A 23805-nucleotide genomic window follows, 5' to 3' on the forward strand; every position below is an offset into this window, starting at 1 on the left:
AGAATGTGTGTATTACATGCGTGTACTACATGTTAGGTGTCAACCTATACCATGTGTCCACACACATCACTAGTTTGAAGAAACGCATAAATGTATTCAAAAAACATTTGGCATTCAATTCATATGTTTTAATGGTTAAATCATGGAGAGAACAGCAACAACTGGTAGGTGGCAGAGGTTATGGTTCGCAGTCCAAAGCCCAACATGCTTTTGTGACGCAGTGGTCGCCACCAAGATGTGATTGGCAGGCCTGGGGGATCAGGTGACTTGGTCCAAGCTAAATCTGTCCTCCCCAGTTGATAAATTGAGGTGCTTGGAGAAATCCGGGGTGGAGGGTTTTCAGTTTTGCAGTGATGCAACAATGAGAATGCAAAATATGTGTCTAGTCCAGTAAAGTAACAGAATATTTTTGGTGAACTTGTCTTGGATTGGGACAGCCTCACAGTTCTCAGGTTTGAATCTCAGTTCTGGTCTCCTGTTCCGGTCTGCATGTTGTTTGTTTTCTCCAGTTAGTCTGGCTTCCTCCCACATTCTAAAATAGTATGTGGCAAGACTTGAAACTGGTGTGAAAGTGAGTGTTTGTCAATTTTATGTGCCCAGCAATTGGCTGGCAACCAGCCCATGGTGTAGCCTGTAGTCCTGTATACTATGTAAAGTACCTGAAAATTATACTTGGGTAAATGTATCAACGTGTACCTTAACAGAAAATAGCTCCAGTGAAAATAACACTCGCATTCCAGAATACTATTTGAGTAAAAGTCTTGATCGCTAACATTAAATGTACTTAAATAAATCTGGCATATTTTTCAAACATCAAATATGCCAAATTATTGGAAGTAAGAATAAATCTATTTAAAATAAGCAAAAACATATTTTACTCATGCTTAATTAGTTTACTTCTGTAAATAAGCCCAGGGGTGCATCATGTTGTTACCACCACTGAAGTTGTATTGGTCATCATCTGCTGCTGGGGATGTTGAGTAGCAGCAGGGTCGTCTTAAATTCGATTAGTATTGTGTTAATACGATAGCCTTCACACATTTACTGTATAGTTTGAACATTTTTACAGCTCTCACTAGTTAATAGTGGATTTCATAAACACATGTCCATGCATCCATTCATCCATCTATCCATCTATGCATCCTTCCATTCATCCATCCATTTTTACACTGTTTATCCCCACTAAAATAACGTATAACGTAAACTGTTTATCAGTAAATAGCAGACAAGGAGATGAATGGAGCATAAAATTTCATGTTCATATTTCCCACTGCACAGGAAAGCCAACAATAACCCCTCCTCCCAAAAAAATATTTTGGTAGACTGGCCAGTGCCAGTCTAGTCTAGCGTGTTTGGAGCCGTGCTGCACTTGAAGCAGCCTTGCACCTGATAATTTGGTGACAGAAAGTAGTTTGCGCTTGGTGTAAAAGAGGGCGTATTGTCATCTTCATGCAAAGGCAATGATGAATTTTGTCGTGTTTGTGAATTTGATAGATGCTGCATTTTTTGGCATGGCATTTTTAAGGTCCAGATTCAAGTCCAGAGTAGACTGTAGGCCACTCCGAAAAATTTGTTTTGTTTTTTAAGCCTTTCAGAAATTGACTTGCTATTGTGTTTGGTATTGTTGTGCTGCTGCAGAACCAAAATGCTCCGACCTGAGGTCACAAAGCGATGGCTGGACATTCTTTGGTAAAGCAGAGAATTCATGGTTCCTTCTATCACAGTAAAGCAGCCCCCGACCATCACCACCTCCACATTTGACTTTTGGTATGATGTTTTTTTTGTTTTTACAGTGCTGTTACATCTTTTTGCCAGAGTCTTTAGTTTCATCTTTTGCTTAGTGCATTTTAGCCCTGAGATTTGCTGGCAACCAATCCCCACGACTTGCCCAAAGTCAGCTGGGATAGGCTGCAGTTCACCCACGATATCAATGCGGACAAGCATTATGAAAGATAGATGGAGGTTTAGCTCATTTTATAAGTGACAAAACAGTACTTTTAAATTCACATACAAAATGGCCCATAAAATGATATTCATGTCTGATAAATCAATAATAAATGAAAGGACACACACACGCTAGTTTTCTTCAACTCCAAAATAAAGGGTGCACATTTTATAAACTGCAGTAAGATGGGCAACAAATATATTTCTAAAGCGTATTTTAAACAACAGTAGTGATCAAGTACTATAAAAGCTTTCCATAAGCATAGGATGTAAAACAATGTACCATTGCAGAAGTTAAGAAAACTAATAATATGAAGTGTATAACCAATAAAACACAAAATGCCATAGCAATATATGCATGTTTTTTTTTGCTTGCTTGGAAGACACGTATTGTAAAAGTAAAAAAAGCAACAGGAACAATGTTGTAACAAATAGAGTAAATGCGTATAACACAAAACTGGCAACTCAAAGTCCAGTCAGTGCAGAGGTCTACTTCAACGCACTTACATAATGACAAGATGTATCTACTCTCCACTGGGGCTTGAATTACGCAGTGGGTGGCCTCTTTAAATTGAGTTTGCAAGTTTCATAGCCTTCCTTTGTTTCATCTGAAGTGATTTCTTGAAACACTTATGAGCATCTTGGAAATCTGTGGTGAAGTGTTATTTTGAGAGTTTTATCTCAGGTCACAGAGGCTCACTTTGCTTGGGAGGTCGCAGTTTAATTTAGCTTGGAAACCCGAGCCTCGGTGTTTACTGTCAGTTGCCTCTCCGGGCTTACAGGACAGACGCATGCACACTCCTGTTGGTGTGAAAGGCTTCATCAGTTGATGCCTCATGGTGGGGGCGAACCTTTGGCCTCAGTAAGAGGGAGAATACATCGAAACAAAAACAATGCAAACACAGAACTGAACCAAGCACAAAACACGAAATAAGCAAAACTGCAAAGATACAAGCTGTAGCCAGAAAACAAACAAAAAGCACAGTGGAAGATTACACAAATTGAAATTGACATCGTACATGAGGCTCTGCCCACCAAATCTCACCTGGAAAATTGAAAACAAAACTCACAGGAACAGAAACAGAAACAGGAAGACAACACAGTAAGCATTTTTTTTCCCCATCATAGTGGTTGTGTAAAGGACTACTGCAGCTCGATCACTCAACATTCTACTTCTTTCAAGTGATTGCTTTCTTTTTTGCAGAGTAGAAATCGAACACTTGTTACTGCCTCCAGGTACGCCTTAAACATGGCCCAGTAAGTTGTGCAACATTGTGTAGACTCTGCGGGATGATGTTGAGTCATGCAGCACTACTGTACATATTTTTGTGTATGTAATTACAAAGTGTCCAGAAAGTGCAGAAGAAGACGAGCTCCATATCGCTGACCATCTCTTCCTCTGCTTCGTCCACCGAGGAGCTCTCCTCCAGCTCATCTTTGTCTTCCACTGCACCCGCTTCGAGACAATCCAGCCTGGTGCAGCAGCCTTGCGTTAGCCCCGAGAGGGTGATTCCAACACTTCTGAAAGACATGAAAACAACGACAATAGTACTTGACTAAATGGACTGTATGATATTGCTTCCAGACGGAGAGTCGCAACTCCAATGAAGATTTTGGAAACGAAGTTGCTGCAACATTTGTAAAGGTAAAATAAATTATTTTTATATGGACAGCATAAAAATGAAGAAGGCCCAGTTTAGGAAAACTACAGAACTCTTTCGTACCATCACCGGAATTTTTTATTGTAAAAGTATTTGTGATAATAATTTGAGGGAAATGACGAGGAACTTGAGATGACCACAGCCATAGCTCTGTGACTTTGACACTTCTACTGACAACTTCTGTTTGTTTTGAGCATAAAACAAATATTGCAAATATTTTTGTTTGTTTTCCTGTGCTCGTTTCTCTTTGATGGTCATCACCTCATCGTTCAGTGCCTTCAGGACGTGTACGCATTGAAGAGCCAGTTGGTGGTTTTGGAGTGTCGACTGAGGGGGACACCGCCTCTGCAGGTGACCTGGTATCGAGAGGACGAGCAAATTCTGGACTCTGATGACTTCAGGATATTACGCAAAAGTAAGTGCATTTAAGTAAGCGCATTTGTATAGAAGTATGAACAAAGTAAACACATTTATGACTAATAAATACATTCAAAGGTATACCTAAAACAGGCTATTTATTTCCACATGTGCATACTCCATGGAATTATTTTAATTAATTATTTTCACATGGAACGTTCACACAAACACGTTCAAACGTATTTGTGAATACATTCGAATGTATTGAAATACACATTTGTCAATCAAAAAATGTTTACCCCCACATTGGCAGCTTACTGCTTCCGTAGCCTACGTTTGATAATAATCAGTGTTCCAAGTAGCAAGGTCAAAAAACAAAAATACATCATCTCAATGATTCTGACTGATAAATGTACGTATATTATAAATTACGCCTATTCCCCTACCAGAATGGCATAATCCAATAAATAAAATTCCTTTTAAGCAATTTATGAAGATGCACAGTTTAAGGCTTTAGAATAATTCTGGACACTCCACCAAAATAAATAACTTTTCTTCCCTTTCTGTTTTTCCAGAGGCCAATTCTGCATCAGTTCCAGGTGAGTGTACAGCATAATATTAACCACTATTGGTGTTGTCACAGATGACGGACAAATCAGTTCACCCAACCATGGCATATTAAAAGCTTTTGTTAATTTATTTGTTTAGAATTAAAAGAATAGTCTCCTTTTAGCAATTCAAACAATTGGTCATTTCCTATTTTGTATTACACCGGGTGTGGCTAGCAGCTAATCATATTTATTTACAAGCTTTAATGCACCAGTTAAGCAAACTCACTCAGAAACACCTAGATGTGTTCATTGAAACAATGCTGTTTAAATTCATAAAATTCAAATCAAAAGTGCACATTGTTATGCTATGACTCAAAATAAAAATGCAATACAGTTCAGTGCATAAATGTTCTTGTGTTGCTGTCTACAGAGGAGCTTTGTACACTGGTGATAACTGAAGCCTTTCCAGAAGATTCTGGTTTATTTACGTGCATCGCCCATAATTCCTTTGGCACAGACTCATGCTCTGCCATGTTGGATGTTTACAATGGTTTGTTATTCCTCTTTCTGTAAATCATAAATTGTGGAGCTCTTTTTTAATTGCTGTGTCCAGAGCAACACATCTAAATGTCAAACGAGTGTACTAACAGTACCCACGACCCATAAAACCCATGTAGACCTTGAGGAGCAGCTGGAGATAGAGGTGATTCGCCAGCAAGAAGCAGAGTGCTTTATGGAGTCCAATGAAGCAGATGTCCAGCTTGACAGTGCTTCTCTACATACTTGTGAAGACGTCCCGACTGTGCTGCCTGACCCTTTGATTGCTCCCCCACCCGCAACGGACTGGCCTAGCAGCTCCCTGGAAGATGTCACAAGTGATGTTGGGTGAGTGCATGATACATTATGTTCATGTATCTGATGAAATCAACCTTAGAATATATCACTTGTGAAGGCCATTTTGAAATCTAATGATAATTCCATTAAACAAATTGTGTTAATTATTCACTCCAGTAGTTTCTCCTGGCTGCTCTGCTTTAGCCTACTTGAGTACTTGTAAGTTTGATTTTTTTGGGAGGGGTTAATCAATCAACCGCGACCTGACCCCGGATAAGCGGAAGAAGATGGATGGATGGATGGATGAATCAATCATTTATTCTGTCAAAATTAATAATCTCGTGCTTTTCAAACACAATATATATTGTGTTCTTCTAGATCAGTGTTTCCCAACCTTTTTTCATTCACGGCACACCTTTTCATTGGAAAAAATCTCGAGGCACACCACCAACAAAAATCTGTTAAGTGTTACACCAGCTTCTATATTAAAATCAGTTATATTACAACAAAAGACGTAAAGTTCTATTCCTATATATGTATGGAGAGTCGAATAATTGAATAAAAATAAATACAAAATATTCTTTAAATTGTATTTCTTTTGTAAATGAAAGTGACAGTTTTTGAAAAAGGGTTTTAGACAGTGTAAGGAATAAAGTGATTGTGATCAAAATCCAAAAGAATCAATATGGCTTTGTTTACTGTATTAGACTAGCTCTATAAAATATTGCGACATCAAGAACAAAGTCACTTTTAAAGACGCTCTGCTGTTCTGACAGCGGTTGAGGTGTCTCGACTTGACTGTGTATTTTACTTTGGTGAAAAATGAACAATCCAGGTTCTCCCGTTGAACTACATGCTCTGATTTCCATCGGACTGAAAACGCACCACAATCGTCATAGTGTCAGTCACTGTTAGTAAAAGCACACAGCAACTCGTGATGTGCATTCCAGTTCTTTTAAGTGAAATGAATCTTTAGAATCAGTTCATTCAAAAGATTCGTTCAAACGAATCGTTCAACGAATCACTGTTCTAGATTATTAAATTTGACTGAGTAAATGATTGATTGACCCCTCCCAAAAAATCTAATTCACAAGTACTCAAGTGTATATATCTATATGCAACTCATAGTGCTTTACATTAATTAAAAGCATGATCAAATGTCCATTTGTATATTTCCATTTCCATTGTTTAACTTCAAAGGATGTCACTGTTGGAAAAAAATGGTCTTCTATCACAGGTGCTCACATTTTTTTCAATTTTCCATTAAGTAATATGATGACATGTTGACATGGTGTATTCAACAAATGAGTCAAGATGGAAGGTTTTAAGTTGAAAATTATATTTCCAAGTTTACCGTTGGTGAGTTATAAAGTGCAGTGAATGAATAGACCACAAGGCGGCGCTTTCGCTCAGGCGTTGGTGGGGCAAAAAGCAATCAAGTGGAGCTTGTCTGCCTTGCAAGCCTCTTCTCGTCTTCAGTCGAGCGTGCGAGCTTGTCGTCACCTGTCTGCTGTTGCTTCTTGGCTGTTTTCGTCAATTGTTGAAGGAAAAGCACCAATTTTACTGCGTGTCGTCAGGTTCAAACATAAAGGTCCATAGAAGTTTTCAAAGGTAAGATATATATATTTATTTTTCTCCCCAAAACTTCCTTTTCATGGCCCTAAAGAGGACGCGCGCTTCACAATGAATGAATGCAGAGTGTGTTTTGGGAAAGGACTTGAATAATTTCGTGGAACTTTTTTTGTTGTTGCCCCCCCCCCTAAAAAATAAAAAAAAACTCGATGTTTTGATTGAGACCATTTCGAGAAAGTGTCAAAATTATTTGAAGGACTGGGTTGACATTTTGCTGGTGTGCACAATGCTGCAGTAGAAACGTGCTCACACCTGTTGCGCAACGCTAATTGACTTTGAAATGATTTGTAACCCCATGTAGCCATTCTTTACTCATCTTTCAAACAAATATATTATGTCATGCCCATTTCCATTTGCCTTGATCTAAAGAGAGGGCCCACTTGTTAATGTCCAGTCTGCAGATTGCATGCCAAAATGCTCATATTGAAGCCAAGCTGTATCTCAGAATAAATTATGAGCTCATTCGAGGGCGGTAATATTTCCCTGCCTGCATGCTTGTCTCTTTGCCAATGAGGCTACAACCAAAGCGAGTTTTTCCCCCCCTCTTCCCACTGAAGTGTTTGTTATCTTGTTTGTTTCAAAACAAATCTAATAAACTGGTATGGTCAGAGAATGTTGGCACGGATGCTTTGGCTTTTTTTGCTGACAGTGATGTGTCCTATCTATATCTGGAAGTCTCCGAAGCTATATCATCATCTGTAATGTGAAGTGTAGACATGTCGACTTTGGTCCTTCAGAGCTTTCCTTCCTCGCTACTACCCAACTTTTGTTTACATTATATCAGTTGCAAGGTAAATGTGTGTGTGAGCTTGCACACACAAGTCCGAGGAGAAAAATCTATGCAAGCACAGAAAGAACATGCTAACTCCACACAAGAAGGCCAAAGCCTGAATTCAAACTCCCAACCGCCAAACAATGAGATGGATATATTTTACCACAATTTAACCATGCCAAAATTAAGGCATTACATTGCAAATATGTGATTGTATTGTATTGATGAAATCTATCCTTTTATTCCCGTGAAGAAATAGCGATGCACATCAAAGTCAAAGTCTCCTTTATTGTCAATCCCTCTGCATGTCAAGACACACAAAGAGATCGAAATAACGTTTCTCACTATCCCAGGGTGACAAGACAGAGTTCACAACGCACATACAAGTAAACAACACAGGAAAAATAAAACAAGAAGATGAACATGTAAGAGTGATAGCACGCTAGCCGCTCCTGATGCACAGCAGAGACATATGTAAGCGATTGGGCAATAGCAGCCTTGAAGGTGACAAGATTGAGCTGCTTTGCTTCTATTTTTGAGGAAATGTTGACTGTAGATGCCAGAGCGCAATGGTCAGATGGTATTGTTCACTTTGCCGTTGTCAGGCACAGAGGATGAAAAGGATAGTGCTCTCTTAGCTGTCTGTGCCACACAAACATTGTGTTTGCATGCATGTGTGAGTCACCAGTTGTGTGCCTGCACCTGCCACCCGATGTCCAAATTCCTCGACCAATATAGCTTTGACCACTTAATCTCTTCCTCCCTTACACACAGTCAGGAATCAGCCAGCATGAACACTGGAAATTGTTGAATTCTCATCCCTGAAGCACAGCCCATTGATGCTGAAATCAATGTTAAAATGTACACGGATAATCATCAAGGGTTATAATAATGTAATAATAATTATGTTAACTACATAGCTGATGAAATGCACAAGTGTTTTATGATGTGGGCTAAATCCTGAGTACCCACAGAAAAACACCAGTTGGTTGGGCTTGAGTAGAAATTTAAGCTAGGGACTTCTCAACAAGTAAGCATACCTGCTAACTAGTAACCACTAAATGATCACCACCATGCTATGTGACAAGTTTGTAAATTCACTGTAGATATATTTTACTGCTCTAATGAAGAGTAATCTCCAAGATCTAAAGTGGTGCTTGGCGTCTTTCAATTTGTAGGTTTGTAGAATCAGTTCAGTATAAACAACATGGGAAGGTTGTTAAAGGCATGCACAGACCAAGCAAGACAGAAAAGCTAAAAACAATATGTCCTGAAAACAGAAAATGCCCAGCAAAACAAATGAGGACTAAATGGGAAGAAATTGGAGTCTGAATCTGTGACCGAACTGTAAGACGACGCTTAAATGAAGTGGAATTTATTTACAGACAAGCTCAACGAAAACAGTCACTAACACCTAAACAGAAAAAAGATAGGTTACAATGGGCAAAGGAAAGGAAATTGTTCTCTGTTGGGATACTTGGATGCTCTGTTAGTCCGGATCTCAATCCAATTGAAAGTCTTTGGTGGAAATTGAAGAAAATGGTTCATGACAAAGAGCTCCAACCCCCAAAGCTGATCTGGCAAAAGCAATCAGAATAAGTTGGTGCCACTAACGGATTCTCCCTTTGGACACAGGATTGTAGTTAAGGTAGCTGTCATTTGAAACTGAATTTTAAAATCCAATTGAAACTCGTCTGCTGCTGTCTCTCTCAGTGTCCAATGACCAAGAGAAAAAGGCTAAGAGACTTGTTGAAACCTTTCCCTGAAAGGTGGGAGCTGCGTTTGTTCAAACCTTTTGTTCAAATAGTGCACCCAGTTGTGTAGCCCTCACCATGGTTTTATCATTTTTATAATCATACTGGATATGTAAACTTGATTCCCGGTTAGGGAACCATATGCAGCCACATGTCAGTGTCTCCCCTGTGCCAGTCCCAAGTCTCAAATACAAAACTGACAACTGGTGCCGTGATGCCACAATCGTCCACACTGTAGTTTGAAAGATAAAAAACAGGACTAGAACTCATGGGATTGTTTGTCAGTTTTATACTGCGGGTGGGTAGAAACCAAAGAAATCATTGATATTTGTCATGGTTATGTGTGTCACACTTATCCTCGCCTCTGTCTGTTCTCGCCCTATCCTGGCTGGAACAGTTGTATTTCAAACTGCTGGATGCTTTCACCCAGGTTTCAAGAGAATCTGCTGGTCAACCACTCCTCGGAAGATCACTTCAGTCAGGACCAGTGCTCAGAGGTCCAGAGGTCCCCAGAGGTCACGGTCTATCCACCCAGCCCTCATCCTCCATCTTTGCCGCTACCACCTGCACAAGTCGAAGGAAAACACCCAACACCCAAGTTGTTCACACCAAGCAAGCTCCGTTTCAATGTAAGATTTTTTGTTCTCAAATTCATTTAGCTACCAATGTTCTCCCAGCTACCCAGCTAGTCTTTACTTGTTGATGCTCTTCTTTTGTCCAGTCCTCCCCGTTAGGAGGCAACACTATGAACCTGTCAGACCTGCCTACCTTTAAGCCCGGTGCCTTCCCTCCCAGTGCTTTCAACTATGCACGGCCAAGACACTTTATTCAGTCGCAATCTGCCTTCCAGGTACCCAGCTACGAAAGTGTGATAAGGGAGGCTCAGGAGAACCAGAATAATTGCCAGGAAAACCTGACGTGTTCCAGGCATAGTTCAAGTGTCCCTGAAGCGCAAAGTCAAACTACAAGGATGTCTTCACATAGCCAGTCATTGTCAAAGTCCTTGTCTCAGTCTCAGTCACAGTTTCAGTCACTGAGCTTCACTCCAAATCAGACACAGCCTAATGGGACAAGCAAGTCTTCACCATCCTCATCCAGTCTGAGCTCACCCACTTCCACTTCCTCTGCCGCTCCTCCTCACTCCTTTGTTGCCCCTTCTTCCTCGCGCGTGACCATGCGCTCCAGCATAACCCTCACCCCTAGTATCCCAAGTGCAAGTGGTCTTGGCAGTGCCACTCTGCCAGCTAATCAGAACACCATGTCTGCTCCCGCTGCTTACCTCTGTTCTGTGTTGCCCTCACAGTCCTCTTTCTCCTCGTATTCCAAACTGTCCTCCAACTCCACCCCCTGTTCATCCACCTCCCCATCCCGCTCCCCGCGAGCCCCTTCAAGCCCTCACCTCCCCGTAAAAGAAGCCGCTCCCTCTTCCACTCCTCAGCAGCCTCCTCTGTTGTCGCCTTCCTGCCCTTACTCCAACCTCTCTCCCACCACCTCCTTGCTGCCTCAGCCCAATACACCCAACAGTCCCAACAGAGAGTCACCTGCTGTGGTCTGTCTGCCCGCCAACTACAAGGGGACGCCGAGCATGTGAGTAATCACTTTTACATTCATGTCCATTTTAATCATTAGCACCTTTATTATGAGTAAATGGATCCCTGCTTAGTCTCAGGGATGGAAAACATGAGCAAAATAAATTTCTACTTTATGTACTGTATTTTATATTTTGGCTAGAATGGGTTGCCAACCTGTGGTACAAATATTGCAATATTTCTCATTAACATTGTAAATTGTAGTTCAAACTGGCTGTCTGTTTTTTTGCAGTTTCTGTGTTTTTGTCTTTTCTGTTTGCTTTATGTTCAAAGTATTTTTAGTTTACGTTAAAGAACCATAAATAATTGCTTTTTTCTTTTTTTAGACTCACATACCAATGTAGTTCATTATTTTAAATGTGTATCACGGTTAAGGTGTAAATTGGGGTTTTTCTTCTGGGTAAAATTCAAATTTTCTTCATGAGCCAGTTGTTGTATTTGTTGTACTTGCCATTTCTTAAATTATTTTATTTAACTCATCAGTGACATGTACAGGAGTCAAAAAATAGAATAATTGGTTCATGAAGCAAATTTGAAGCATCATGTTACTATCACTACAAATTGAGGTTGACCTCCAAGGGTCAACTATATTTCAAAATCTTCGTCTGCTAGCATTCTAGTTGGGGTCTGAATTTCTTGTGCCCCCTTTTGAGGACTGCCAAATCAGAAGGTCCAGTATGCCTCCATTGCTTCACGACCTAGCAACTACACATCCTGTCCATCAAAGTTAGAGCAAAGAAATTCCACAGAATTTAATTGATCAAATAGATTAACAATGCATAAAATGTTACTTGATGTTTTCTTGGGACTGAATGGGAGCCCTGATGACTGGTTTATCAAAAAACATATCTTATTCACAAACTTTCAATTCTTTTGTCTATCCCAGTCTTCCTAAGCCTGTTCCCAAGAAAGCTGTAGCTTCTCGGCCGTCTTCCTCTCGCTCCACAGATGAAGAGATCCAGGGGTCCAAAGATGCTCTCATCCAGGATCTGGAAAAGAAACTACGGTCAAAAGAAGTGAAGAGAAGAAATAGCCAGGTATGTGGCAGTGTTGTTGTTTTTTCTAAAAGTAAATAAATAAACTGAATGCACATCAACATATCACTATTCATATATGATTCTTTGAACAGAAACTTTCTTATGAGGAGCGCATGGCTCGAAGGCTGCTGGGCCCCGACAACGCCAACTGTGTGTTTGACCAAGACAGTCTTTCAGACTCGCAACTTGACCAGGTGATGTCAACCTTTCTTAAAAGGTTTAAATTGCACAGTGTAGTGCAGCAGTTAGTGTGTTCGGCAGTTATGGGAAGAAAAAAAAAAGTCAGATAAAAAGAGATAATCACTTATCAACCAGAATATTTTAAGCAAAATTAATAATAATAATAATTTATTATGTATTATTTATTAATAATTAATTATAATTATTATTATGTTGTAAAACGGGTTGTATTCAAAGGAATAAAATTGTGGAAAAACAAGACTTTTTTCAAGTCGTTTTTTTTCCGATTATGCGCACGTACAAACAAATCACGCTCTTGCCTTGTTGGTTTTCATTATTATAAAAGCCTGCACTTAACTGATTTGTTTTGTTCTATTTATTACAGCCAGATTCACCAGAAGGAAGACACACTGGTGGGCTATGGTAAATATATGTATTGTAAAAATAAATGTTTGGAAACTATTTTAGTAGTTTTGGGAGACGATGGGATAGAATAATGGGTTCAGTTCAGTTGTGTATGACAAGGGCACAGGGAAAGTTAAGGGCAAAGTATATTGAGCTAAAAAAACTCCCTAGAAATGACAAGACACTAAAAAGATGGTTACTTTTGGGCCAAGTCGCAGCTCAAGAGTGAATGTGAATAGCAATGGTAGTGTTGAGCTCAATTAAAGGTCAACCATGTGATAATAAATGAATGAATTTCATTATTGGATATGTTTTAAGGCACACAAGCACACACACACATTGGTTGAATGCAACATAGAGCTTTTGAATTTGCAAAATAGGGTCAGCTGGATGAATCATCTGATGTGGTATGTGTGGCACGTGAACTAACAAATGAAACTCTTATGAATCCAACTTTTTTTTTCCCCTAACAAACAATAACAAACTTTTGGGTGTATAATTTCCATAGCTAGGAGTGTTACAAATGAGGACACGATTGTGTGTTTTGTGAGTCGTAGACAGGTAAAATCTACTTGCTGTGTGTTGAATCACAGCGGTCATAAATAAATAGTCAGTCTCTCCCTTGCAGGGGGAAGCACCACTGTGGGACAGATGAACGAGGGAATGAGGGATCAGCTATCCAGGAGAAATGTTACGCCCCTCGCTTCATGCAGATCCCTCAAGACCTCACTGTGGAGGAGGGCCGCTTCTGCAGAATTGACTTCAAGGTGAGACACACAAACACAATTCAAAGTATCACTTTGCAAAATGGGGCATACAGGACAGATATGTCTGTCAATTAAAGGTCGAGAGACATTTTTTTTTCAAGCTGCAGATACGCGGTACTATTCCGACCTAAAATGCTCCTCATTCGCATTCAGGTTGGAGGACTCCCTACACCAGATATCTGCTGGTTTTTGGATGGGAAAGCCATACGTCCAGACGACTACCACAAGATGCTGGTTTGCGAGAAAGGGATGCACTCATTCATCATAGAGATTGTCACGGTGCACCATGCTGGCGTGTACGAGTGTGTTGCCAGGAACCGGGCAGGAGAAAGCAGATTTACCCTGAGGCTTACTGTCATAGGTAATCATATTATTCATGGCAAAGTCAACCCTGATTAAAAAAAACTAACAAACAAACAAAAAAAAAAAAACGATATCCCCGATCCAAAGACTGAGAAACATCCAGAAAATAACATTGATATCTTCCATTGATTTGGGGGTGGGGGGGTCAAAACAAATCTTATGCATTTGTTCATGGTATTACTGTACATTTGTTGCCTTGGAATTTGTTTTGTACCCTCTGACTTTTTCGCTGATTTAAAGTTATTAATTAAAACTGCTCATGTCTACCATCTTGCCTTAAAGCAACATGTAGTAATGTTATGTCAATTGTTTTCCCTCTGCAGCCCAGGAAGCTCTCCGCCCACCCACCTTTGTCCAAAAGATGTCAAACTTCAGAGCTCTTGAAGGCGACACCGTGAGGTTAGAGTGCAAAGTGGATGCGTCACCTCCCCCTCAACTCTTTTGGAAGAAAGATAAAGAAATGCTACGCATAGATCCAACAAAAATGAGGTGAGCTGAGTCACTACCAATTCTCAGTAGAGTTCAAACCAGATACAAACTTTGCTAGTAGAGGTCTTGTTTCAAATCAATCTCGGTGTTTGCACGTTCATCCATGAAACGTTTGCTACTATGTCCTCTTGTCCATTGCTGCAGCCTGTACCAAGACGGCTCTGGCAGGCAGTGCTTGTTGATAGACAGGGTGTCCAAGTCCGACGCGGGGTGGTACACGCTCTCGGCTATCAATGAGGCTGGCATGTCGACATGCAACGCCAGACTGGATATAAGCAGTAAGTCCACCAAGCCTTCTTCCTCTCTCAGTTCTCCGCCGGAGAAACCCAGTCGACGGTGAAATCTAACAACCGATGGCGGATGTCCTGCACTTAACGCCAGACTCAACCCAATTCTAGAGCCTGAAAGGCATCAAATAAGTGAAATAAGTACTGCATTACACCATCAAACAGAAACCTGATGAGCATGTGAGCTGTTTCTCTGGATCACTACATGCTGCATGTGAACCACAAATGTAAACGATTAGGTCTGTTCACTAGATAGAGGCTGCTCACTTGGGGTTGACATCCTCTTTAATCATACTGGTCTCGTGTTGTTAATGAGTATGAGAAATATTAAAATTTTGCCATGTCTAGTTATGTCAGTGGCTTTGGTGTTTGTACATATGTAAATCATTTATTTGGCAGTAGTAAAAGGAAAGCTGCAGTACTCAGTCATCATAAATGCCGTTTAATATTTTCAGGTCGTATCGAGCCGTATTGTGTGCATACTGTACATGTCCATGTAAGTGACAGTGGAGGCACAGAGCCAGTGCTGTTCCACGTTGTGGAGGACGAGTTATTTTCAGGCACCTGGCATGAAGGGAATGTTAACCCCTTCACTGAAGGACCACTTATCTGTTGGTTGCACTTGATTTTTCTTTTTTTTTAAATCTTGTTTTTAAATGACGAGAGTATTCATGTTAAGAGAATTTCAATTGATGTGTTTAGTCCTTCCTTTTTAATGTCCTTTCCAGGCCGAGCAGTCCAACCCATGAAGACGGCCCCTCCTGGCTCCAAGGCATTGAAAGTGCTGTCCTCTCTGAACCACGTGCCGGCAGTGACAGCAGATCCCCATGCCCAGCACACTGCCCCCCTGTATGAGAGCGAGGAGCTGTAGATGCTTCCAAAACACACTCATACGCACGCATGCACGCACACACACACACACACACACACACACACACAGCTCAGAACTGTCAAACCACTCCCGCAGTATTTTAGAAACGTGTGTTACCGAAGTAAACCAAAGATTGTTTAGCTAACATGCGTGCTCGTCCTCACTCCGCTGACTCTTTAAAATCTTCAGTCTTTATGTTGTCCATGACTGCAATTACTGTTTCAGGCAACAGAGGTAATGTTAGAAAGGAAGCATGTAAGCCGCCACGCTAGCTGTCATGGCATCTCTCAGTAAGATGCGTTTAGGTCGGTCACTTACTTAGTGTATTAATAGTTGTGTAGTGACAATTGCCTCATTTGTCCTCGTGGCTAAACAAACACACAATGTACCCGGAAACCCGGCCTCATAAGTCAGCATCATAACATGAAGTACATATTGCATGGAATGTCTTGAAACATTGACGTCAGTCCTTTGTCACGCTTAAAGATAGCCTCGGTCAGAAATGTGAACTTTGGACATACTCACTACAGTAGCTGCCCTCAGTTCAACATCAATGGAAGAAAATACAGTACTGCACTTTAGTCCTCCCACCAGTCTTGTGACTGACTCAACCCCCTGTTGCACACACCACCATCCAACATACAGTATTGTTTGTTTTTAAAGTTGAGTGCTAATATGGAGTGCATGTGAATGACTTTATTTTAAGATATTAATATCTATGTTGCATCTGCTATCAAACATTGCGATATTCATTCTCATTGAGTCAACACGGGTAACTTGAGCTAACAATTAGACCTTCCTATTTGGAAGCTCAAAAGGCCATATGCCCAACACTTTTTTAATAAAGTGGAGGTAAATTTCCCATTACAATAAGAAATGTCTCTATATAACTCTTGATTTGAATCCAGTATGTTTTGCATTTGAACAGCAATTAATGAAATGTTAGGCTGCAAGGTGTTCTCTTCAAACCCTGTTTGTTGTGTCAGTTGTGTAAGCATACTAATGGAAGAATGTGGAATAAACGCAATATTTTGCTTCCTCTGTTAACTGTTATGTTGGGCTGATGGCCTCCATCAGGAAGTAGGTAATTGGCATGAGGTGGAATGGTGCCAGGCCCATTCTTAGATTTGATGAAAATCAAGACGATTGGCCATGTTCCATTTATTTAAAAAATGTTGCAAAAATATCAAAAGCACAAGAACCTGACTAAAAAGATTAGATTACATTAGCCAACCAAATTACACAGTATACAAACATCGGATCACTGATTTATTTAAACTGCTGTAAATCTGCAGTCCTTCCATATACAGCACAGGTGTCAAACTGCAGTCCTTGGGGCCGCATTCCAAGATGTTTTCCAAGATTCCCTCGTTAAGTGCACCTGTGTCAAAAGTTGGGCTCCTGCAGAACGTGAAAATGAACTCAACTTTTCACGCAGGTGTGGTTAACGAGGGTAACTTGGAAAACATATTGGAACGCGGCCCCCGTTCCCTCATTAAATGCACCTGTGTGAAAAGTTAGGCTCCTGCAGAACATGAAAATGAACTCAACTTTTCACGCAGGTGTGGTTAACGAGGGTAACTTGGAAAACATATTGGAACGCGGCCCCTGTTCCCTCATTAAGTGCACCTGTGTGAAAAGTTAGGCTCCTGCAGAACATGAAAATGAACTCAACTTTTCACGCAGGTGTGGTTAACGAGGGTAACTTGGAAAACATATTGGAACGCGGCCCCTGTTCCCTCATTAAGTGAACCTGTGTGAAAAGTTAGCCTCCTGAAGAACATGAAAATGAACTCAACTTTTCACGCAGGTGTAGTTAACGAGGGTAACTTGGAAAGCATATTGGAACGCGGCCCCCGTTCCCTCATTAAGTGCACCTGTGTGAAAAGTTAGGCTCCTGCAGAACATGAAAATGAACTCAACTTTTCACACAGGTGTGGTTAACGAGGGTAACTTGGAAAACATATTGGAACGCAGCCCCCCAAGGACTGGAGTTCAACACCCCTGATATACAGTATACTATAATAGTGTATTATACAATGACAATCATACATGTTCACTTGTACAACAGTGTATAATCCAGAAAGAAATGGAAGTTTATGTACAACCAATTTGAACCGAAAGGCACATGCAAAATGTTTCTTTCAAAGGCTATTGACAGTCGAGTGGGTTTGAATTACAAATGCAGTTCACATACTGAAACGTGCTTTGAACAGCATCTTGCGCATGACCCGTCAGATGAACGAAATTTTTCATCGGCAACTGCTCATTGTGAAGGTTGTGGAAATTAAAAAAAAAGGAAGCATGTCAGGTAGGTGACTATCACTAATATTGTACCAACATTTAACAAAATACTATGAGCAAACTGCAGATGACTTCTTGTAAACAAACGCACACATAACACTTCGACCAGGAATATTGTTTTGAAATGTCCAGATGCTCTGTGTGTCCATCATAATTGTCAGTGACCTAATAAAAAGAAAAGGGCAGGAAGCCAGCAGCTGGTTCGAAATTGTTCAAGTCCTTCAAGCAGGTCAAATTTCCACATCGCTTTCTTTATCGTTGTCATGTTCACCGTCGTAGAACTCGTTGGCTGCTTCCGGCCTGTGAAAAGGAATTAAACTTCAAACGGGTAGTTGATGGATATTTGTCATTGAAGTATGTGTAATCTAACCGTGTGTAGTTTTCCTCGCCGCCTCTCTCATCCGGATCTGGTTCATCAGTGCGTTCGTAGCTCAGCATGTCCGAGGGCACGTCGTGGATCTGAACACTGGGTGCGTGGTTCAGCATCTTCAAGTTTTCAAACACCGTCTGACGGATCTGCTCCAAATACTGCACCCATCAACACATCCAAAGGAAAGTGGTTACATGTGAAAGGTGTGCTTTGAGATGGTCATCAACATCAGAACACAGCAACTACACTGGATTTTTACCTGTCGCGAGTTCTGGTTTTCTATTCTGGTGCTGACATCAGGATGCAGCGTGAAGTCTGGAGCAAAGTACTCAAAATACTCTGGAAGGATACAAGGCAATGTTTGACATGATGTAAAAGTACAGTACTGTACAATGTTTCACAAGTGCTGACTACAAAATGGCTTGTCCACTAGATGGCGCCCAAGATTAAAGAATACCGTCAACATGCATTGCCGTTGTAATTTTAGAGAAAGGAGGTTGGAGTAACTCACCACTGTAAGGTAGCTCGTCGCTGATAGACTCATCCAATAAAAGAGACGTCTCAAAGGTCCTATAATGCAATAACGCAAAGCAAGTATAAGCAAACCTAAAACTGCTTTGTAAGGTGCCTAAGAAGTATTGTGTATTATTATTATTATTATTATAATAACAGCGTATCATGGTATTCTCCAAAAAGCATGTAAATATTTTGGGGGGCATGGTGCCAAGAGTGTGCATGCGCATGCAATTTACCAGCATCGAGCCACATTCCGGACTGTGTAGCCGCCTCCTCCCAGGACCAACAGAGGAATTTTGAAGCTCTTGACAAACTCTACGCACTCGCTGCACAAGGAGACAAAACTTAAAGAATATAACAATATGCAATGGGGTAAAAAAAAATAAGACTACAAACCCGTGTCCTCGTATGCTGAGGTTGAAGCAGCCCAACCTGTCACAGCCCAGAGAGTCTGCTCCACACTGAAAGATAGAACGTGTCCGTGTTGCTTGCGCTTCAGCAAATGTAACACAATTTGGGCACTAGTACATAAACTTGATGTTTTCATCAACTGTCTCAGTGATGACAGATTTAAATTAAGGGTTAAGTGTTTTGTTTTTTTGTTTTTTTAGAATACTAGCTTTTGGTAACGTTGAGCGATGCTAAAAAATGATTGCGTACCTGTAGAACAATGCAAGTAGGCTGATAGAAATCCACCACCTGCTTAATAACTGGCTGGAAAAGCTGCCTGTAACCTAACACACACAGACACACACACACACAGTCAGAGTGTACGTGTAAAACAGTCAGTGATTTACACTGTGGGACTGCGCCTAACTCACTCTGGTCATCAATGCCGTCCCTGAGAGGGACATTGAGGCAGTAGTATCGGCCGCTCTCTGCTCCCACCTCATACATGTCACCTTCAGCAACACACACATAAACGCCATTAATGCTCGCTTGCAGAGAGAGACGAGCACACGGTCTCAAAGCAGCGCATTGACCTTGTGATTACTTTTTCTATTTGTCCAGTTACACAAATTTGAGAGAAATATGGAGTCGACAGAGTGCAGAAGTCTTCTCATTCTAAATATGGGCTTTGAATGAAATATTTCAATAAACAGATGTAAATAGATCGACTTAAAGCTTTTACCAAGTGGTGCAGAAGGTTGTAGAATGTCTTTTAACTCATCAGGGACAAAACGGTCCTGCTAACACCCGCCCCCCACCACGCCATGGACATTGCATTTAATCATTTCTCAGAACGCTTAAAAGGAGCGCTCACCTGTGCCAGGGAAAAAGTAATTGCCATATTTGTGGAAGGACACGGTCATGACACGGTCGGTAAGGTAGAAGGCTTCTTGCACGCCGTCGCCGTGGTGAATGTCTATGTCGATGTACAGAACCCTGGGGTGGTATCTAATACGCACACGCACGAGTCAAGGAGTGTATATCGATTGCTCTGGTGGAGCCATAGGTAAGATCTTGTTGTGCGTCATCTTACTTGAGAAGCTCCAGTATACTGATGACTATGTCGTTGACGTAACAAAATCCCGACGCCTGCAAACAAAACAAACAATTTTGCACTGTCGTCAGCCACTACATGACTAAGAAACAATAAAAACAACGAAGGAAAACATGCGTTTACACAAGAGCATTAAAGGAATTCTGCCGATACAGTGTCATATTAATTCCATAATACCAATAACTATGTTGTGTGATTGAATGGCTCTCTGCTAGTGGCGGTGAAAAAATGTCCAGTATTATCTTCAAAAAAGCAGAATGTCAGACCAGGTTTTGTGCGAATGTGTATTCTCACCTCAAACTTTTTGGCATGGTGTAATCCTCCAGCCCAGTTGATGGCAATGTCACAAATCTGCAAGAAAACGAAGGACGACTATCAATAAATACAATCATTAAGAACAACATAGATAAATGCCAAAATAATGTCTAATTATAAATTTAATTTAAGACAAAATGTTTCAGTATGTGTTACCTTGTGATTGAGTTGTGTGGCGCCCTGCAACGAGGCTCCCGTATATCTGGAGCAGAACTCAAAAAGACCTGGAAAGACCGGACTGAGACACACAAATAGACGTCAGCTGAATAATTATGAAAACAATGATTGATGCATAGTACTGCAATTATCCACCCAAATTCCCAAAACATGCATGATAGGCCAATTGTCCACCCCCAATTGTTCATAGGTATGATTGAGGATGAATGCTTGTATAGCAATATATTTGAATGATTTGTCCTTCATGAGAAATGCTCAAGAAAGTGAATGCAAAGACTCACCAGTCATCCCCTACATTGAAAGTATTGAGGCTCTTGGTGAAGCCCTGCATGTTGTTGGGGCTGACCTTCTGCAGGAAGTCAATGTAGTCTTCAGAATGGAAGCGACACATGTCGTGCTGTGATGCTTTGTATGGTTTAAACACCTGCAAAAAATATCAAGAATGCTGTCACTCATGAACTGCATGCAGTTATATAATCAAGTTTATTCACATAACCCTTAATTACAGAAATGTCTCAAAAGGCTTCACATGTCCACAGTTGACATATAGTGTCAACATTGTGACGAAGTGCATTTTATGTTGTGGCCTGTTGTTGTGTTGACCTCACCATCATTTTCTTATAGAGTCCATAGTGCAGTACCAAGCTGTGAGTCAGGGACAATCGGTGAGGCTTCATAGGATGACCAGCACCTAAGTTCACAAAACACGATACATCATTTCCATCGTATTGTATGTGTATATGTAACCGGGGTTAAGGATTTGATTCTACCTTTGTAAACAGATGCTCATCTTTCAAAATTTTAATTTAACTTGGCAGATAATGCCAAATATGAAGCATTGATACCTTACATTATTGCAAAGACGCTTCCGTGGAAAAAGCGAATGTCGAGCTTCACATTTAAATAGACGCGTGAATAACTACAGAAACGTTCCCTGTGGTATATACTAAAGTGTTGTTGTTGTTGTTGTTTTTTAATGATAAAAAAACCAGCAGCGTTTGGATTCTGTAGGCCCAATCGCGAACACACATTTCGTTACTTACCGTAATGAAAGTTCCCGACGTCAGGATCATAGAAATACGACGTCCTGTTCGTCATTGTGAGAGATGCGTTGTTTCACTAGATTTGTAACCGCCGAAACTGCTATAAAAACGACATTTTGTCTTTCAGTTAGCAGAGGTAGCCGCTGCTGCCATGGTAAAACCGGAATCGGACACGTCATCAGACCGCGACAGTCATGACAGAGAAGGGCGGGGGGAGTCTGGAGAGCGTATGTTAGAAATGTTGATTTTAGTATAATAATAATAATAATAATAATAATAATAATAATAATAATAATAATAATAATAATAATAATAATAATAATAATAATAATAATAATAATAATCATACTACTAATAATAATAATAATAATTAATAATTAATAATAATAATAAAAAGATCTACACTCAAAATAATTTCCCTCTGTTTAAATTGTACTGTGCTTGTACTGAGAAGAAAAATGATCACTGGACCTGTCATCAATGCCATTCATATTATATATATCCCCATCCCCACAGGGACACCCTGAACCGGTTGCCAGCTAATATGATAATATAATATGATAACAGCTATGTATGATAATGTTAAAAATAATATTAAAAATAATGTCTCACAATAATCACTTTTAATCAACATTCACATAGAAACTCGTTTAAATTTTCCATATATTTTTCTGTATTTTTAAAGTGTGCTGGACGTTATGATTAAACACGCTGTTTTTGGTGTGCGCAAATCATTGTCAGGGCAAAATCCTATCTTCCCTCTACTGTGCAAAAACTAAGAATGTTTCTAACATGAGGACCACAATTAGTGTTGGTGTTATTCTTTGTTTGTTTAATAGTTTCTAGAATGTTTGGAAAAGTCACTAAATTAAAAGACAAGTCGCTGATTTTGTTCGCTTGCGCTGCCGACACATGAACATCAGAATACAAGCCATTAAGGCCACTTGTGACGCTGATGGTTCAGGAAAATGAGCAGAAAATAACTTCTTGTTCATTCCAGAACCAGATCAAAATTGATCAGTCCTGTCTTCTGTAGTGTTGTATATCTAACGTCAATAAGTTGTAAACTACATAATGGTTTATAGTGTAAAATAATAATAATATAAAATGGAATAATCTCCACAGGTGAAGAAAGAAGAAAGTGAAAGATGCCAATGATGTTGTTAACCACTACTGTCCAATCTAATATCTTTTTTTAAATTTTGTTTCTGTGTGTGGATTTTAATCACATATAAGTTTTGAGATAAGATGAAAGACGTCACCGAAACTGAGGCTCTGCGCTTGGCTAATGATGCATCCACGCTCTGCTGTCCCAGGATGCACCTGCAGGACCTTTTCCTCTGCACATTGGCTCCATGCAAATGAGGCAGGGCAAGTTTCACTTTACTCAAATCACATACCTAGTCCAGGGTCAAGTAGTAACGTAACTCACTGGAGAATATTCTGGTGAGCAGATGAGGACAGAGAAGATGCGATGTGTCTATGAACAAATATCTAGACATGTAAAGTCAGTTTAAGATGGGTCAATCAGCAAGATACTTGCTATAAAATGAGCAAATAATCATTGAAAGTTTCAGGAAGGTTGTTTGGGGGAGGGGGGACCTCAAAAACAACACACACCCTTGAACAAAGGTTCTTGCTTTGGAATGGACAATTACTTTTATTTCATTACTATGATTTTTCTAAATAAAATGTTGACGTATTAGTGTATGTGTGATTTAGCTACCTCAAACATCTTTTTGTTTTGATTCTTGTTTTGACAATTTACCGATACATATACTAAATCAATGGGATTGTTGAGTATTAAGAAAAAAATCTATGATTTTATTCTACAAGAAATTTAAACTACCTAAGTAATGGGATTCTTTTTTTTTTAACAAATCAAAATCACTGTCAGTCAATTTGCACGAGCAAAACATGCCTGTAGCGGTCCGCCCTCATTAACACCTTTAAATTTCTGTATTCTGCTGTGAATTCATTTTTTAACTTTTTAAATGTTAAGAGGTAGATAAGGTCCAAAACGTCCCCACTGAGGCCCCACATTCTAAATGCGTAGCCGAGCTGTCTCTGGATGAATGATCAC

The 23805-nt window shown here is 40.2% G+C and overlaps 2 protein-coding genes across 4 annotated transcripts; one reads left to right on the forward strand and one right to left on the reverse strand.

Moving 5' to 3' along the window:
• Positions 1–327: 327 nt before the first annotated feature.
• Positions 328–16540, forward strand: myot (myotilin). Its single transcript, XM_088373328.1, has 19 exons — positions 328–452; positions 1639–1767; positions 3149–3201; positions 3291–3450; positions 3530–3589; positions 3879–4020; positions 4538–4561; positions 4944–5063; positions 5191–5398; positions 9936–10134; positions 10227–11092; positions 11981–12131; positions 12224–12325; positions 12697–12734; positions 13345–13483; positions 13637–13844; positions 14170–14335; positions 14480–14613; positions 15351–16540. The coding sequence occupies exons 3-19, from the start codon at positions 3194–3196 to the stop codon at positions 15491–15493; spliced, it is 2868 nt and encodes a 955-aa protein (XP_088229454.1). The 5' UTR covers positions 328–452; positions 1639–1767; positions 3149–3193; the 3' UTR covers positions 15494–16540.
• A 99-nt stretch (positions 16541–16639) lies between these two features.
• hdac3 (histone deacetylase 3) lies at positions 16640–21929 on the reverse strand. 3 transcript variants are annotated; one of them, XM_088373259.1, is made up of 15 exons: positions 21723–21927; positions 21288–21370; positions 20961–21103; positions 20659–20740; positions 20482–20538; positions 20167–20222; positions 19948–20081; positions 19505–19585; positions 19344–19417; positions 19080–19144; positions 18920–19009; positions 18679–18737; positions 18427–18506; positions 18168–18325; positions 16640–18097 (listed from the first exon to the last, which is right to left on the reverse strand). In XM_088373259.1, exons 1-15 carry the CDS (start codon positions 21775–21777, stop codon positions 18028–18030), a joined length of 1287 nt encoding a protein of 428 aa, XP_088229385.1. In that variant the 5' UTR covers positions 21778–21927; the 3' UTR covers positions 16640–18027. The 3 variants fall into 3 exon arrangements, with proteins under 3 accessions (XP_088229385.1, XP_088229393.1, XP_088229376.1); XM_088373267.1 differs by lacking the exon at positions 21723–21927 and adding an exon at positions 21450–21647; XM_088373250.1 differs by having other exon boundaries at positions 19344–19585; positions 21723–21929.
• Positions 21930–23805: the final 1876 nt, after the last annotated feature.

The sequence above is a fragment of the Syngnathus floridae genome, chromosome 1 (genome assembly GCF_059516105.1).
Source record: "Syngnathus floridae isolate MCC-2025c chromosome 1, RoL_Sflo_1.0, whole genome shotgun sequence".
NCBI classification, from domain to species: Eukaryota; Metazoa; Chordata; class Actinopteri; order Syngnathiformes; family Syngnathidae; genus Syngnathus; species Syngnathus floridae.